The 13,149-nt window shown below is 46.0% G+C and overlaps 2 protein-coding genes across 2 annotated transcripts in view; one reads left to right on the top strand and one right to left on the bottom strand.

Moving 5' to 3' along the window:
* The window catches only part of NUP85 (nucleoporin 85kDa), a 21,507-nt gene extending 19,349 nt beyond the window's left edge, over positions 1-2,158 (bottom strand). Inside the window, exons 1-2 of the mRNA XM_006762775.2 lie at positions 2,039-2,158; positions 188-281 (exon numbers count right to left, since the gene is read on the bottom strand). Coding sequence (XP_006762838.1) covers positions 188-281; positions 2,039-2,071 — 127 coding nt within the window. The 5' untranslated portion in view covers positions 2,072-2,158. The remainder of the gene's footprint in view (positions 1-187; positions 282-2,038) is intronic.
* A 10,486-nt stretch (positions 2,159-12,644) lies between these two features.
* The window catches only part of SUMO2 (small ubiquitin-like modifier 2), an 11,824-nt gene continuing 11,319 nt past the window's right edge, over positions 12,645-13,149 (top strand). The window contains exon 1 of the mRNA XM_006762796.2: positions 12,645-12,881. Coding sequence (XP_006762859.1) covers positions 12,645-12,881 — 237 coding nt within the window. The remainder of the gene's footprint in view (positions 12,882-13,149) is intronic.

Here is a 13,149-nt window from a genome sequence, read left to right on the forward strand (position 1 = left end):
TCTGCCAGGACTCATAAATCAATGAAACTCTTAAACAGCTAAAGTTTTAAAAATAAAAAATGGTGTAAAATAAGTTCAACTGTATCATGTCTCAACTAGTCAAATCTGAGAGAATAAAGGGGAAAAAAGCAACAACAACTAAATGTGCCCAGAGAGATCATCTATAAGAAAAAATAGCAGTAAGTACCTTTTTTGTTGAAGGAGGTCTCACACACCAGCATCTCCCCTGGACCCCAGTCAAAACACATTTGCTTCTTCTTGGAATTCACTCCTGGAATCAACTAGTAAAGAAAAAAAATAAGGCACAGAAACTGTTATTCTTATTAAAGGCTTTGCTGCCAACGGATTTGCAAGGACAATCCTCGAAACAGGTGGTCATGAAAGTTAAGTGCTAATCCATGTAGACGGCTGAATGTGGCTGAGATCAGCCCAGTCTATTCGACCCTGAATAAGCAAGTGAGCGTTGTTTGGGCACCTCAACCCAGCCTGCGTTTTTCAAGTGCTGATAAAAAGGAAAGCTACACCCTAATCAATTATTATAAGTTAGTAATCTGCAGGGGGGGGGGGTAGGAAGTTCAAAAAAATAAAAAGGGGCCCTAACCGGTTTGGCTCAGTGGATAGAGCGTCGGCCTGCGGACTGAAAGGTCCCAGGTTCGATTCCGGGCCAGGGCATGTACCTGGGTTGCGGGCACATCCCCAGTAGGAGATGTGCAGGAGGCGGCTGATCGATGTTTCTCTCTCATCGATGTTTCTAACTCTCTATCTCTCTCCCTTTCTCTCTGTAAAAAATCAATAAAAATATATTTTAAAAAAAATCATTAAAATATTTTTTAAGTAAATAAAAAGGAACTGAATTATTACTCACTAAAAGGACAGACCCCCAGCCGAAACCGGTTTGGCTCAGTGGGTAGAGTGTCGGCCTGCGGACTGAAAGGTCCCAGGTTCGATTCCGGGCCAGGGCATGTACCTGGGTTGCGGGCACATCCCCAGTAGGAGATGTGCAGGAGGCGGCTGATCGATGTTTCTCTCTCATCGATGTTTCTAACTCTCTATCTCTCTCCCTTTCTCTCTGTGGAAAATCAATGAAATATATTTTTAAAAAAAGGACAGACCCCCAACCACACAGCTTCTATGCCATCTCTCCGAAACAGGTTACCTGCTACTAAGATCTCATGCCTTGTTTTGCCCAGTTCGCTTTGAAATTACCCCTATTTTCAATTTTTTTGTTTTGTCAGATATCGCTTTGCAGTCTGATGGCTTTCGCTGAAAACGGTAAGCATCTCTACTTTCTAAAAAGCAAAAACACAGGGTCAGGCAACCTGCAGTTAATGGGGTTTACAGGTTACCTAGGTTACCGAGAGCGAGAGGCGGAGAACAAGCTGTAATGGGCAGAGAGACGTGCCCTGGTCCGGCGGCCGGAGGCTGCGGGAACGTTCAAGTGAAAAATGAGGCGATGAGAGGAGTGCACTCCAGGCTAGCGGGGGCGGTAGGTAGGAGCGGCAGGTATTCGTGTCTAAAACATCACCGATCAGCAACACTGAGCATATATATTCTCTTGAGAGTTCAGATAAAATTGAGAGCGAACAGAGCAATACAAAGTAATCCCCCGAGAGAATGAATATGGTTAGTAAACCCTGGACAAATGCAAGCCAAAATCACGGCGCTGCGATGTGAAGCTTAGTTCGACTGGAAGGAAAAAAACCACCAATTCCTCTGCCAGATCCGAGCGCGCTCAGGGAGCACTGGCCCGACGGGAAAAGCGAGGGAAGCAGGAAGGCGGGAAGGCAGGGGAGCGAGGGACGGGGTGCGGCCTGCGGGGCCAGGTAGTCCGAGTACACGGAGCAGCAGGAACCCAGAGCCACGGCGATCCTAACGCGACCACCTAAAGAATGTGACCTCCGGGCAGCGGCCACTGAGCTGAAGGAAGGGGACGGGCGCCTCGCGGGCGGCGTTGAGGGAGACAAGCCTGCAGTGGCTGACGAAGCAGACTCAACCCCTAGTCCGCGCGGGCAAGCAAGACTCTTCGGGGCGCCCTTACAGTGACTATCGGCTCGCCATCGAGCTCCTCCATAGCGCCGCACCTCAGCTGCCAGCAACTCGCGGGGCCACCAAAGCTCGCGGCTGGGGCCTCCCGCTCTGAGCCGGCTGCGACAGAGGACCCCACCCAGGCGCCTCTCGCACTGCCTGCAGGTCCAAGTCCCCAGCGCTGCAGGGGTCCCTCCCGTCGGCGACGACCATCTCTCTGTGGCACGCTACACGATTCCTTCCTTTCTGGCCTCGACAACAATTCAGGGAAAACAGCGCCAGGGGCCGTCTGTCCTCGGAGTAACCCTCCCGCCTGGTCAGGCGCCGCCGCGGACAGCCCCGCGCCCGTCCGGGAGAAGGCCCCCGGAGAAGGCGGGAGCGGTGGCGGTGCCTTCGCGCGTGCGCGGGCTGGCCGACCTGGGACTTGAGCTGGGCCTTCCCCGCGCTCGAGGGAGCCCATGGCTTCTCACCCTTCTGGCTTTTCTCGGCCCTAGATGGTTTGCAGGTTAGCGTCGTCGCAGCCGCTTCTCCGAGCGGTGTCCAGGGCAAGGGAGCCCCTTCCCGGGGACCCGTTAGCCCATCGGGCTCCTGAAGGAAGGCAAGCGCTGCCAGCTCCCACCCCAAAACGCTCAAGAAGCAAAGCAGACGAAATTGATGCCGTTGGAACTACTGTGAAATCGAGACAGCTGAGCTTGCTTAAATTAAGCACAAATACTGGTTTGTGAGAAAAAAAAACACAATCAGGGAATACTGGGTCTTGTTAATGGAAAACTCAAAAGTGCTCCATTAACTTAAAGGAGTTTCTAATGTAAATGCCATATTTACAAATACAAGGAAGAGAATAGTACCGGCTCTAAATTCCCGAATAAGCTAGTTGTTTTTTTTACCAACTGAAGGCAAGTCGGAATTTTAAAGTAAGCTTTAGGAAACAGTGCCTGAAAATGTAGCAGCTTTCTTTTATTTAAGAAAATTTTGACTTGAAAACGACAACTTTTCAGTATTTTAGCTGGGCAAACGGTTCTTTCCCTGAGATTACTCTGAAAGACCTACTTGAATTGGTGGAAATTAGATGACTTGGAGCGGTCAGGAAAATCTCGTCACCCCAATAGTTTGTTCTTTTGAGATACAAATTGTTACGTAAAGGAAGGGAAATCCTGTGGCTATCACAATTTCATCCAAATCCCTATCTCTTAAGACGGCCGTCCATCCTTAGGATGAAATTTAATGTAATTCTGCCATCTATGTCTTGCTGCATTTTCTAAATGTTTCATAGTTTACTGATCTGAGTGTTTCTGACACCAATGGTGGGGCTCTGAAGTATAATAAATTATGCATTCGTGTTCCTTTTTAATTTTTTAAAATTTATTGATTGATATTTTTTAGGGAGAGGAATATTGATTTGTTGTTCCACTTATTTATGCATTCATTGGTTGGTTCTTGTATGTGCCCTGACCAAGGATCAAACCCCCAATCTTGGCTTATTGGGAGGATGCCCTAGTCAAGTGAGCACCCAGCCAGGGCTTGTATCCTCTCCCCAACCCTATATTTTATTTTCCCCCATCACCATGTAGCCCCACCCCCACCCCATATTCCCTCTTCCACGTCCACCCCTCTTTTTTTTAATTTTAATATATTTTATTGAATTTTTACAGAGAGGGAGGGAGAGGGATAGAGAGTTAGAAACATCAATGAGAGAGAAACACCTAAAGGAATACTTTGGAAAAACAAATTGCATGATCAGCATACAAATCTTTTCTCAGCTCTTCTTCACCAGCTCCTCCTCTCCCTCTCTCATTCCTCTCCTCTCCCTACATTGGTTATTTAACTCTGGAATTCCTATAACTATTCTGGAGAGACTTCAACTTGAGGTATATCAGAACCCCAGGAAGACAAAAAGAGTAAAATATTTCTGGACTCAAATAAAAATCACCTAAAACAAAACATACCAATTGTGCAAGCGCCAAACCAGAAATTACTTTGTTACTCCAAAGTCAAACGTACAATCAGTCATTCCCTGATCAAGCTAGAGGAACTATGCTAGAATTTGTTTTCTGTAAGGGGCTGAGTGGATGCATTTAATGCATCCTAGTAAAACCAATGCCTCCGGAGAAATAAATACATAATCACTTCAAGAGACATAATAATTTTTGTAAACAAGGTAGAAATGGATTGACCCAGTAAGTCCTCTTGAAAGTTTATTTTAAAGAATTTCAAAACACAAAAGATGTGCGAATTTTGGTAAGTGATTTATATCACATATATATATATAAAACCAAAAAATACATATTTCATACATATGTAACAACAACAAAAATTTCTCAACCCCCACACTATTAGCATTTTGGGCCTGATAATTCTATGTTGTGAGAGCTATCCTATGCATTGCAGGATGTTTAGCAGAACCCCTGGCCTCTGTCCACTAAATGCTAGTAATTCTCAACTGTGACAACCAAAAATGTCTAGATACTCCCGATGTCCCCTAGGGGGCAAAATCGCCTCTTTTAAGAGCCACTGTCATAGATAGATGTTCCACCACAGAGGAATAGAGGAATGGAGTAGTACAGCGGAACCATGGTTCTTGAACTTCATTCATTCCAGAAGTCTATTCAAGAAGTGAGTTGTTTGAAAACCGAATCATGTTTCCACATTAGAAATAATGTAAATTGAATTAATCTGTTCCAGACCCCCAAATGAGTCTCTATTTTAACCTTTCTCATATCAAACCACATCCTGCTAGCCTTAAAAGAAGAGTTTTTCATATATCACAGCCTCCAAGATGCTATCACAGGCCAACTGCTTTTTGTTTATCCAATCAACAACAGTTTTTCTACCTATTCATTTGCGTGGGATTATTGTTTTGTGAGCACTTTCACACCTTAGCATCATTAACAATATTGATGGCCTCCTTATGTTTTAAAATTGTGCTAATCTTCCATTTCACCAGCAAAAAAAAAAACAAACCCCAAAAACAAAACAAAAACAAGCCCTATGAAAATATTCACAGCACAGTTTCCTGAGGTGTTAACAACATGAGGTTTAGAGGTAAACTGCCTTGAGTTCTCTCCTTGTTTGTGGCCTGAGAGATGCTTTTTGTCATGGTGATGTATCAGCCTGAAAGGGTTGTCAGTTCCAGAACTGAAGTTTGTTTGAAAAACAAGATACCTTTTTCTGAGAAATGAATTGTTTAAGAGTAAACCAAAAATTATGTATTTCTACAATGAGGTAAAGAAATATATGTGTGTAACAGAAAAAGAGATATATTTGTGGATAAAGATTAGAAATTAAAATTGAGAAATAAGTGTTATATTGTGGTAATATGAGTGAATTAATTAATTTCAAAACACAAAAAGAAAAAATATGCCCTAGTGAGGTAACTCAATTGGTTAGAGCATCATCCCAAAACACCAAGGTTTCAATCCCTGGTCAGGGCACATGTAAGAATCAGCCAATGGCCCTGACCGGTTTGGCTCAGTGGATAGAGCGTCAGCCTGCGGACTGAAAGGTCCCAGCTTTGATTCTGGTCAAGGGCATGTACCTTGGTTGCGGGCACCTCCCCAGTGGGGGGTGTGCAGGAAGCAGTGATGGATGTTTCTAACTCTCTATCCCTCTCCCTTCCTCTCTATAAAAAACCAATAAAATATATTTTAAAAACCCACATGATTTAAAAAAAGAATTTAGAATCAACCAATGAATGCATAAATAGATGGAACAATAACTTGATGTTTCTCTTTCTTTCTCCCTCTCTCCTTCCCTCTCTCTCTTTTCCTCTCTAAAATCAAACAATAAAAATTGTTTTAAAAATTAAAAATAAAGCAAAATAACCCAAAGGGAAAAAAACGTTTCACTGATGTTTTATTTTATTTATTTTTTAATATATTTTATTGATTTTTTACGGAGAGGAAGGGAGAGGAATAGAGAGTCAGAAACATCGATGAGAGAGAAACATTGATCAGCTGCCTCCTGCACGCCCCCCACTGGGGATGTGCCCGCAACGCAACCAAGGTACACGCCCTTGAACGGAATCGAACCCAGGATCCTTGAGTCCGCAGGCTGACGCTCTATCCACTGAGCCAAACCAGTTAGGGCTGGCATGATGTTTTAAATACATATGTAGGTACATACATATGTACATAAACATGAATAAGAACATGTTTGTGAAAACCTGCTTTATAGTCCTAGTAATGTATAACTAGCCACATAAAACTTCAAGTTGATAGAATTATAAATGTGACAAATTTCTTATTGGAGGGTAAAAACTGCTCTAGCCCTGTGGTTCTCAAACTTCAGTGAACTTCGGAATTATCTTAGAAGGTTTGTTAAACCACTGGTTCCTGGGCTGTATCCCCAGAGCTTCTAATTCAATAGTTTGGGATGGGGCCCTTGGTATTTGCACTAGAAGTACAAATTTCCAAGTGAAAGTGATATTGTTGCCCAGGGACCATCCTTTAAGAGCTATCCTTCCAACCATCTTCTCTACCTCAGGATGAGAGTAATCAATCACAAACAAGAGCTTGAAGAGTACGGATGTTATCTTATTATTATTTTTTCCCCCGGACGTTATCTTATTAGGCATAACAGCAAAATACAAACTTGGTTTAATTTGTTTTCATTTGTTTTAGGAAATAAACAGCCTCTAGTCACTGGGCCATACCTGAACCCAGCAATGGACAGAGGAGTAGGATTGGAGCATTAATGGGGTTAGAAGAACTGGAAATTGTCTTTCAAAAGTAGCTGCAGGACAGACGCTCAGGAGCCCTGATTTAGGCATTTTTGGGATTCTCATGACAAGTGCTATGTTACTATTGCATCAGTAAGTCAATGAACTCTTATTGACCATTGACTCTCAGGACTTTGTTATTTGCTGAGACTATGAAGATGAAAAGCCAAAATACCTGTCCTCAAAAAGCTTACAGAACCATTTTCCAAGTATGTTTGTACAACACGTATGTTAATATCCAGTAAATGTACAGTATCATGGAACAGCATTTCTCTATCTTTTACAGTATAGCTGACACAAAGTGCCATATGCCAGGTTCTTGACTACAACTACTGGCACAATCTTGGGTCCCACCTTTGCCATGACCCAAGGAGAGAAAGCTAGAAGGTTTTCACATCACCATTCTGCCTCCAGATTTCCTGAAGTTCAGGGACTTAGTATTTATTCTTCCCTCCCCTCCCCTCCCCTCCCCTTCCCACCCCATGGTCAGTATTCTTGCAGTATTCACGGAGAGCTCAAGAACTCAAGTAACCTCAGACCCTGAAGGAAATTTGGTGGCATAAATTACTCAGTTTAGTCATCTGTGTTATAATTCAGTTACGTGTTTCTCAAGGGTTTTGGCAAGGATTTAAAGCTCTATACAGACTGATTCTTGTCTTCCTGCACTTTCTAGGAATGGTGTTTTTTTTTTTTTTTTAAATATATCTTATTGATTTTTTTACAGAGAGAAAGGGAGAGAGATAGGAAGTTAGAAACATCGATCAGCTGCCTCCCGCACATCTCCTACTGGGAATGTGCCCGCAACCCAGGCACATGCCCTTGACTGGAATCGAACCTGGAACCTTTCAGTCCGCAAGCCGACGCTCCATCCACTGAGCCAAACCGGTTTCGGCGGAATGGTGTTTTTTTTTTTTTTTAAATATATCTTATTGATTTTTTTACAGAGAGAAAGGGAGAGAGATAGGAAGTTAGAAACATCGATCAGCTGCCTCCCGCACATCTCCTACTGGGAATGTGCCCGCAACCCAGGCACATGCCCTTGACTGGAATCGAACCTGGAACCTTTCAGTCCGCAAGCCGACGCTCCATCCACTGAGCCAAACCGGTTTCGGCGGAATGGTGTTTTTTTTTTTTTTTAAATATATCTTATTGATTTTTTTACAGAGAGAAAGGGAGAGAGATAGGAAGTTAGAAACATCGATCAGCTGCCTCCCGCACATCTCCTACTGGGAATGTGCCCGCAACCCAGGCACATGCCCTTGACTGGAATCGAACCTGGAACCTTTCAGTCCGCAAGCCGACGCTCCATCCACTGAGCCAAACCGGTTTCGGCGGAATGGTGTTTTTTTTTTTTTTTAAATATATCTTATTGATTTTTTTACAGAGAGAAAGGGAGAGAGATAGGAAGTTAGAAACATCGATCAGCTGCCTCCCGCACATCTCCTACTGGGAATGTGCCCGCAACCCAGGTACATGCCCTTGACCGGAATCGAACCTGGAACCTTTCAGTCCGCAGGCCGACGCTCTATCCACTGAGCCAAACCGGTTTCGGCGGAATGGTGTTTTTTGATTTGGCATCTGACCCTGAGGAGTACATTCTGGATGGTTCACCCTCTTCTTCTACTTCTAACATCAGTTATTGATATGTAACTAGAGTTCTAGAAAAATTGGGCCTTTCTTGCCCAAGTTCTTAAACCCTCATGGTGAAAACTGTTCACTGCACAAGTCCCTCCTCATTCTTTCCTGTACCGGCCCTTTAGGATCCAGGAACTGATACCAAGTGGTGGGAATAAAACTGTAAACAGGACAGACAGGTCTCAGCTTTCTTTGGAACTTCAGTTCTGCTGAGAGAGAGAAACAAAAATTTAAGTCAAAACAACTTGATTGGTGTTCCTGGCCCCAATCTGAGATTTTTTAAAAAATATATTTTATTGATTTTTTTACAGAGAGAAAGGGAGAGAGATAGAGAGTTAGAAACATCAATGAGAGAGAAACATCAATCAGCTGCCTCCTGCCCATCTCCCACTGGGGATGTGCCCACAACCAAGGCACACGCCCCTGACCAGAATCGAACCTGGGACCTTTCAGTCCGCAAGCCGACGCTCCATCCACTGAGCCAAACAGCTTCGGCCCAATCTGGGATTTTTGTTGTTATTGTTGTTAATCCTCACACAAGGGATATTTTTTCTATTGATTTTTAGATAGAGTGGGAGGGAGAGAGGGGTAGAGAGAGAGAAACATTAAAGTGAGAGACACGTAGATTGGTTGCCTCCCGAGCCCCACCGGGGCCTGAGGAGGGATGAGGATCAAACTGAGACCCTTCGGTCTGTGCTCTAACCACTGAGCACACAGCCCAGGGCCTGGGGTGTTTTTTCTGCCTGTCCTCTCTGCATCCTTCCACTGGGTGGGAGATGAGGGCGGGCGCTGTACGCAGTGCTACAGTAACTACGCGCTGGGATCAGAGTCAGAAATCTTGAGTTCAGTTTGATACTGGCTCTGCCACTTTAAGCTGGGTGAGCAAGTTGTCCAACTTTTCTAGGTCTCACTTTCTTCATTTGTAAAAATGGAGATAATAACAACACAGGCTTTGTGAGGATTAAGGGCTTGGCACAGAATCTCCACATAATACTCAATACCTGCTACTACTCTTCTGTATATAGTAGTCCTCGAACTTTCTTTTTCCGAAGCGCTCTTTTCCAGTGCACAGCCATCCCCGCCCACCGCTATAAAAATGAAGGAGGGAGCCCTGGCTGGGTAGCACAGTCGGTTGGAGTGTTGTCTGGAGGTCATGGTTGTAGGTTTGATCTCCTGTTTGGGCACATACAGGAAGCAAATAGTGAATGCATGAATGAGCAGAACAACAGCCCTGGCCGGTGTGGCTCAGTTGGTTGGAGCATAGTCCATCCACTACAACCGAAAGGTTTTGGGTTCGACTCCCAGTCAGGGCATTTACCTAGGTTGCAGGTTCAGGTTTGATTCCCGGTTGGGGTCTGCGCACTCTCTTCCTTCCTCTCTCTAAAATCAATTTTTTAAAAAATGACAGAGGAAAAAAAATGATGGAGAAACAATGTTGGGAAATTTCTATCTTTTCATCTTTTTTTTTTACCTAGACATTGGAAAGAGACTCCCAGTATATGACTTGAGTAGATCCCCTACACTCAGCTCACAGAATTCCAGTTTGCCATTGGAATATGTGTTGCTCACACATTTGAATATGCTTCACTGTTTTTTTGTTTTTGTTTTTTTTTAATATATTTTATTGATTTTTTTACAGAGAGGGAGAGAGAGAGATAGTTAGAAACATCGATGAGAGAGAAACATCGATCAGCTGCCTCCTGCACATCCCCCACTGGGGAAGTGCCCACAACCCAGGTACATGCCCTTGACCGGAATCGAACCTGGGACCCCTGAGTCCGTAGGCTGACGCTCTATCCACTGAGCCAAACCGGTTTCGGCTGCTTCACTGTTTTTTATAGGAACTTCTCCATTGCCTGAAGGTAATTCTGTAATTTAGCATAACTTTGGAGAGGGGGGATATTGTAGGACACGCCTGTCACCCAGAAGCTAAGAACTAAACAAGTATTTGATTACTGGAAGTGCCCACATATTAATGAGGGTAAGTTTAACAGGACATATTCCTCTTTGATGGTTCTGCAGTTCTACAAGGCTGGGGAGGTGTGTGATGGCTGCAGAAGACCTAGGGTCAGCACAGCAAAGATGGCGTCTCTTTTTCCTCCTCTATAGCACCCAGCATGTTCATTCCCAGGCATACAGGAAGAGCTCACTCAACACTACCTGCCAGCTGTGTGCTACTGGGTAAGTTACTTCATTCCTTGAGCCTTAGTAGCAAATAAATACTATGCTCGCTTATAAGGCTTTGTGTGAGCAGGAAATGAGCTAATAGTAAAGCCCCACACAGTGCCCGACACATGGCTGTTGGTTCTCTTCCCCTTTCACTTCTGTGTAGTTCCTAACCCCACCCCCACCTCGCCAAATTACGTTATTTGAGTCAGGGACTTTGTCTGCCCACTGCCTAGCACAGGAACTTCCCCTAGTGACAGTTTCAATTTATTCATGCATTCAGTGAATCTTTGAGTACCTACAGTGGACAAAAGCTTGGAGTTGAGAGAGAGAGCAGGTTCATTCAAGAACCCAGCTAATTGACTATGACCAAAGAAGCGGAGACTTCCAGGAAGAAATGATGAGAGCTAGAATGGTTCATCTGGATTAGTTTTTCGTTTGTTTTAGAGAGCGAGAGAGAGAGGTTTGTTGTTCCATTTATGTATGTATTCATTGGTTGATTCCTGTACCTGCCCTGATCAGGGATTGACCCCATAACCTTGGTGTATCAAGGATGATGCTCTAACCAACTGATCTACCTGGCCAGGGCTGGGTTAGCTCTTAAAGGGTTTTGTGGGTTTTATACAAATTTTTGGACTTTATCCTATGAGTCAAGGATCGCCACTGAACCAAAACGTGGCAGAAACTTTTTTTGTTTTTATTTTAGAATGGCTGTGGTTCTCAGATTTTAGTGTGCTTAGGGATCACCAGGGACGCTTGTTAAAAAGGAGGAATCCCGGAGCCACACCGCTTGAGAACATTCATTTAAATCAGCACCCTAGCCCTAGCCGGTTTGTCTCAGTGGATAAAGCGTTGGCCTGTGGACTGAAGGGTCCCGGGTTCGATTCCAGTCAAGGGCGCATGCCTGGGTTGCAGGCTCAATGATTCCCAGTAGGGGACTTGCAGGAGGCAGCCGATCAATGATTCCCTCTGATCATTGATGTTTCTCTCGCTCTCTCTCCCTCTCCCTTCCGCTCAATAAGGATAGATATATTGGGGGGCGGGGAGGAAATCAGCACCCTAGCTGATTCCGATTCACTTAAATGTTCAGGTACCAGTGGGACTTACCTTAAAAGAAAAAGACCAGTTAGGAGGCTAGTGCAGTAGCCCTGGGGAGGGCTGACTTGAACTTGGGCCTTCCTTGGCTTGTCTTACAGTGAAGGCCTTACGCCTCCTCTGTCCCATGGAGGACCAGCTGGAAGCCCAGCAAATGCTGCCGAAGGGAGACATATTTGGTAGGTATTAGAAGGCAGCACACACACGACTCGGAGGCGGAGGGTACGGGGAGTGTGTGAGAGAGAGAACGGGGTCTGGGACGCCCCCTCTCCAGCATGGGGCAAGGTCCTATCGGAGTGCCATTCGCCGAACCTGGTCGGAGGAGGTAAAGCGAGGAATTTCTGTTGAGATCCGCTGAGTTTGAGGCGCCTCTGGGCCATCCAAGTGGAGATGTTCCGGAAGCCAGCTGGATTTATAGGTTGGAAGCTCAGAGAAAGATCCGGACTAGAAATAGAGAGTTGGGAAGGATTAACAAGTAGATGGGAGTGGAGGTGGGAGAAAGGGCCTAGATTAGAGTCTAGAACACAGCCCAGGGAACATTTTGAGGGCAGAGCTGAGGAGGAAGAGGAATGCGAAGGGATCAAGGACGGGCCAGAGTCCCAGCCCAAAGCCCCGGGAGGGCGCTCAGGAGGGGCTGGCGGGCGCGCTGGACGCGGCCTGGGCGCGTGGTGACCTTGCGGAGAGCAGCGTCCCTGCGGCTGCGGGGCCGGCGGCAGATTGCAGCAGCGGCCGCGGGAGTGGGAGGCGGGGGAGTGCCGACGGCTGGCAGGGCCCCCGTCTTCAAGACGTTTGGCCAAGAGCGGAGAGAGAGATGGTGGCAACTTACGACAGAAATAGAACCGCGTCTTTTTCTGTGCTGACGGTGGAGCAGAAGGAAGTACAGGGATAAAGGCTAAAATAAAACCTACCGAGGGCGAGAGGGGGACCCACTGCACAGATGTTGGGATTTGTTCTGAAAGCAGGAGGGACCAGCTTCCATGTTTTAACCGGACGGAAGGAGGAAACGATGGACCGGATCGGAAACCTGATAGTGGGCCGTTCTCCCCGGTGGAGTGTCTCCTCTCGGAGGTTGGGAGCCAGGCCCGGAGGAGGGAGTTTGGGGGATGAGCATTTCCCACCTCAGCGGGCCCAGGTGCGGGGCTACCGGCGCGGGGGCAGTCACTGCGCCAGGCAGGGACTTAGTGGGAAGCGGGTTGAGGCTGAAGCTTTAAAATCCAAAGGATGCGAGGCTGACCGGGAGGAAGTGTGATGCTCCTCTGACCCTGAGGAAAACTGCATGTGGCCAGTGAACAAGGGTGTGTGTTTTCCCCTAGAACCTCGTGCTGGGGCTACAACTCAGGCTCCCCTTCCTGGTCCAGTCAGACTGCCTTGCCCGGCGTGTGTCCCACGTCCAGGCCTCAAGGCTCCTCGTCCTCAACGAGGACCAGCTGGAAGCCATTTTGATTAAGCTCCACCACAGAAGGACAATACAGCCCCGCCCAGAGCAGGCGCGCCCCCGCGGCGGGCCGGGT

This window comes from Myotis davidii, unplaced genomic scaffold (assembly GCF_000327345.1).
Source record: "Myotis davidii unplaced genomic scaffold, ASM32734v1 scaffold539, whole genome shotgun sequence".
Taxonomy (NCBI): Eukaryota; Metazoa; Chordata; class Mammalia; order Chiroptera; family Vespertilionidae; genus Myotis; species Myotis davidii.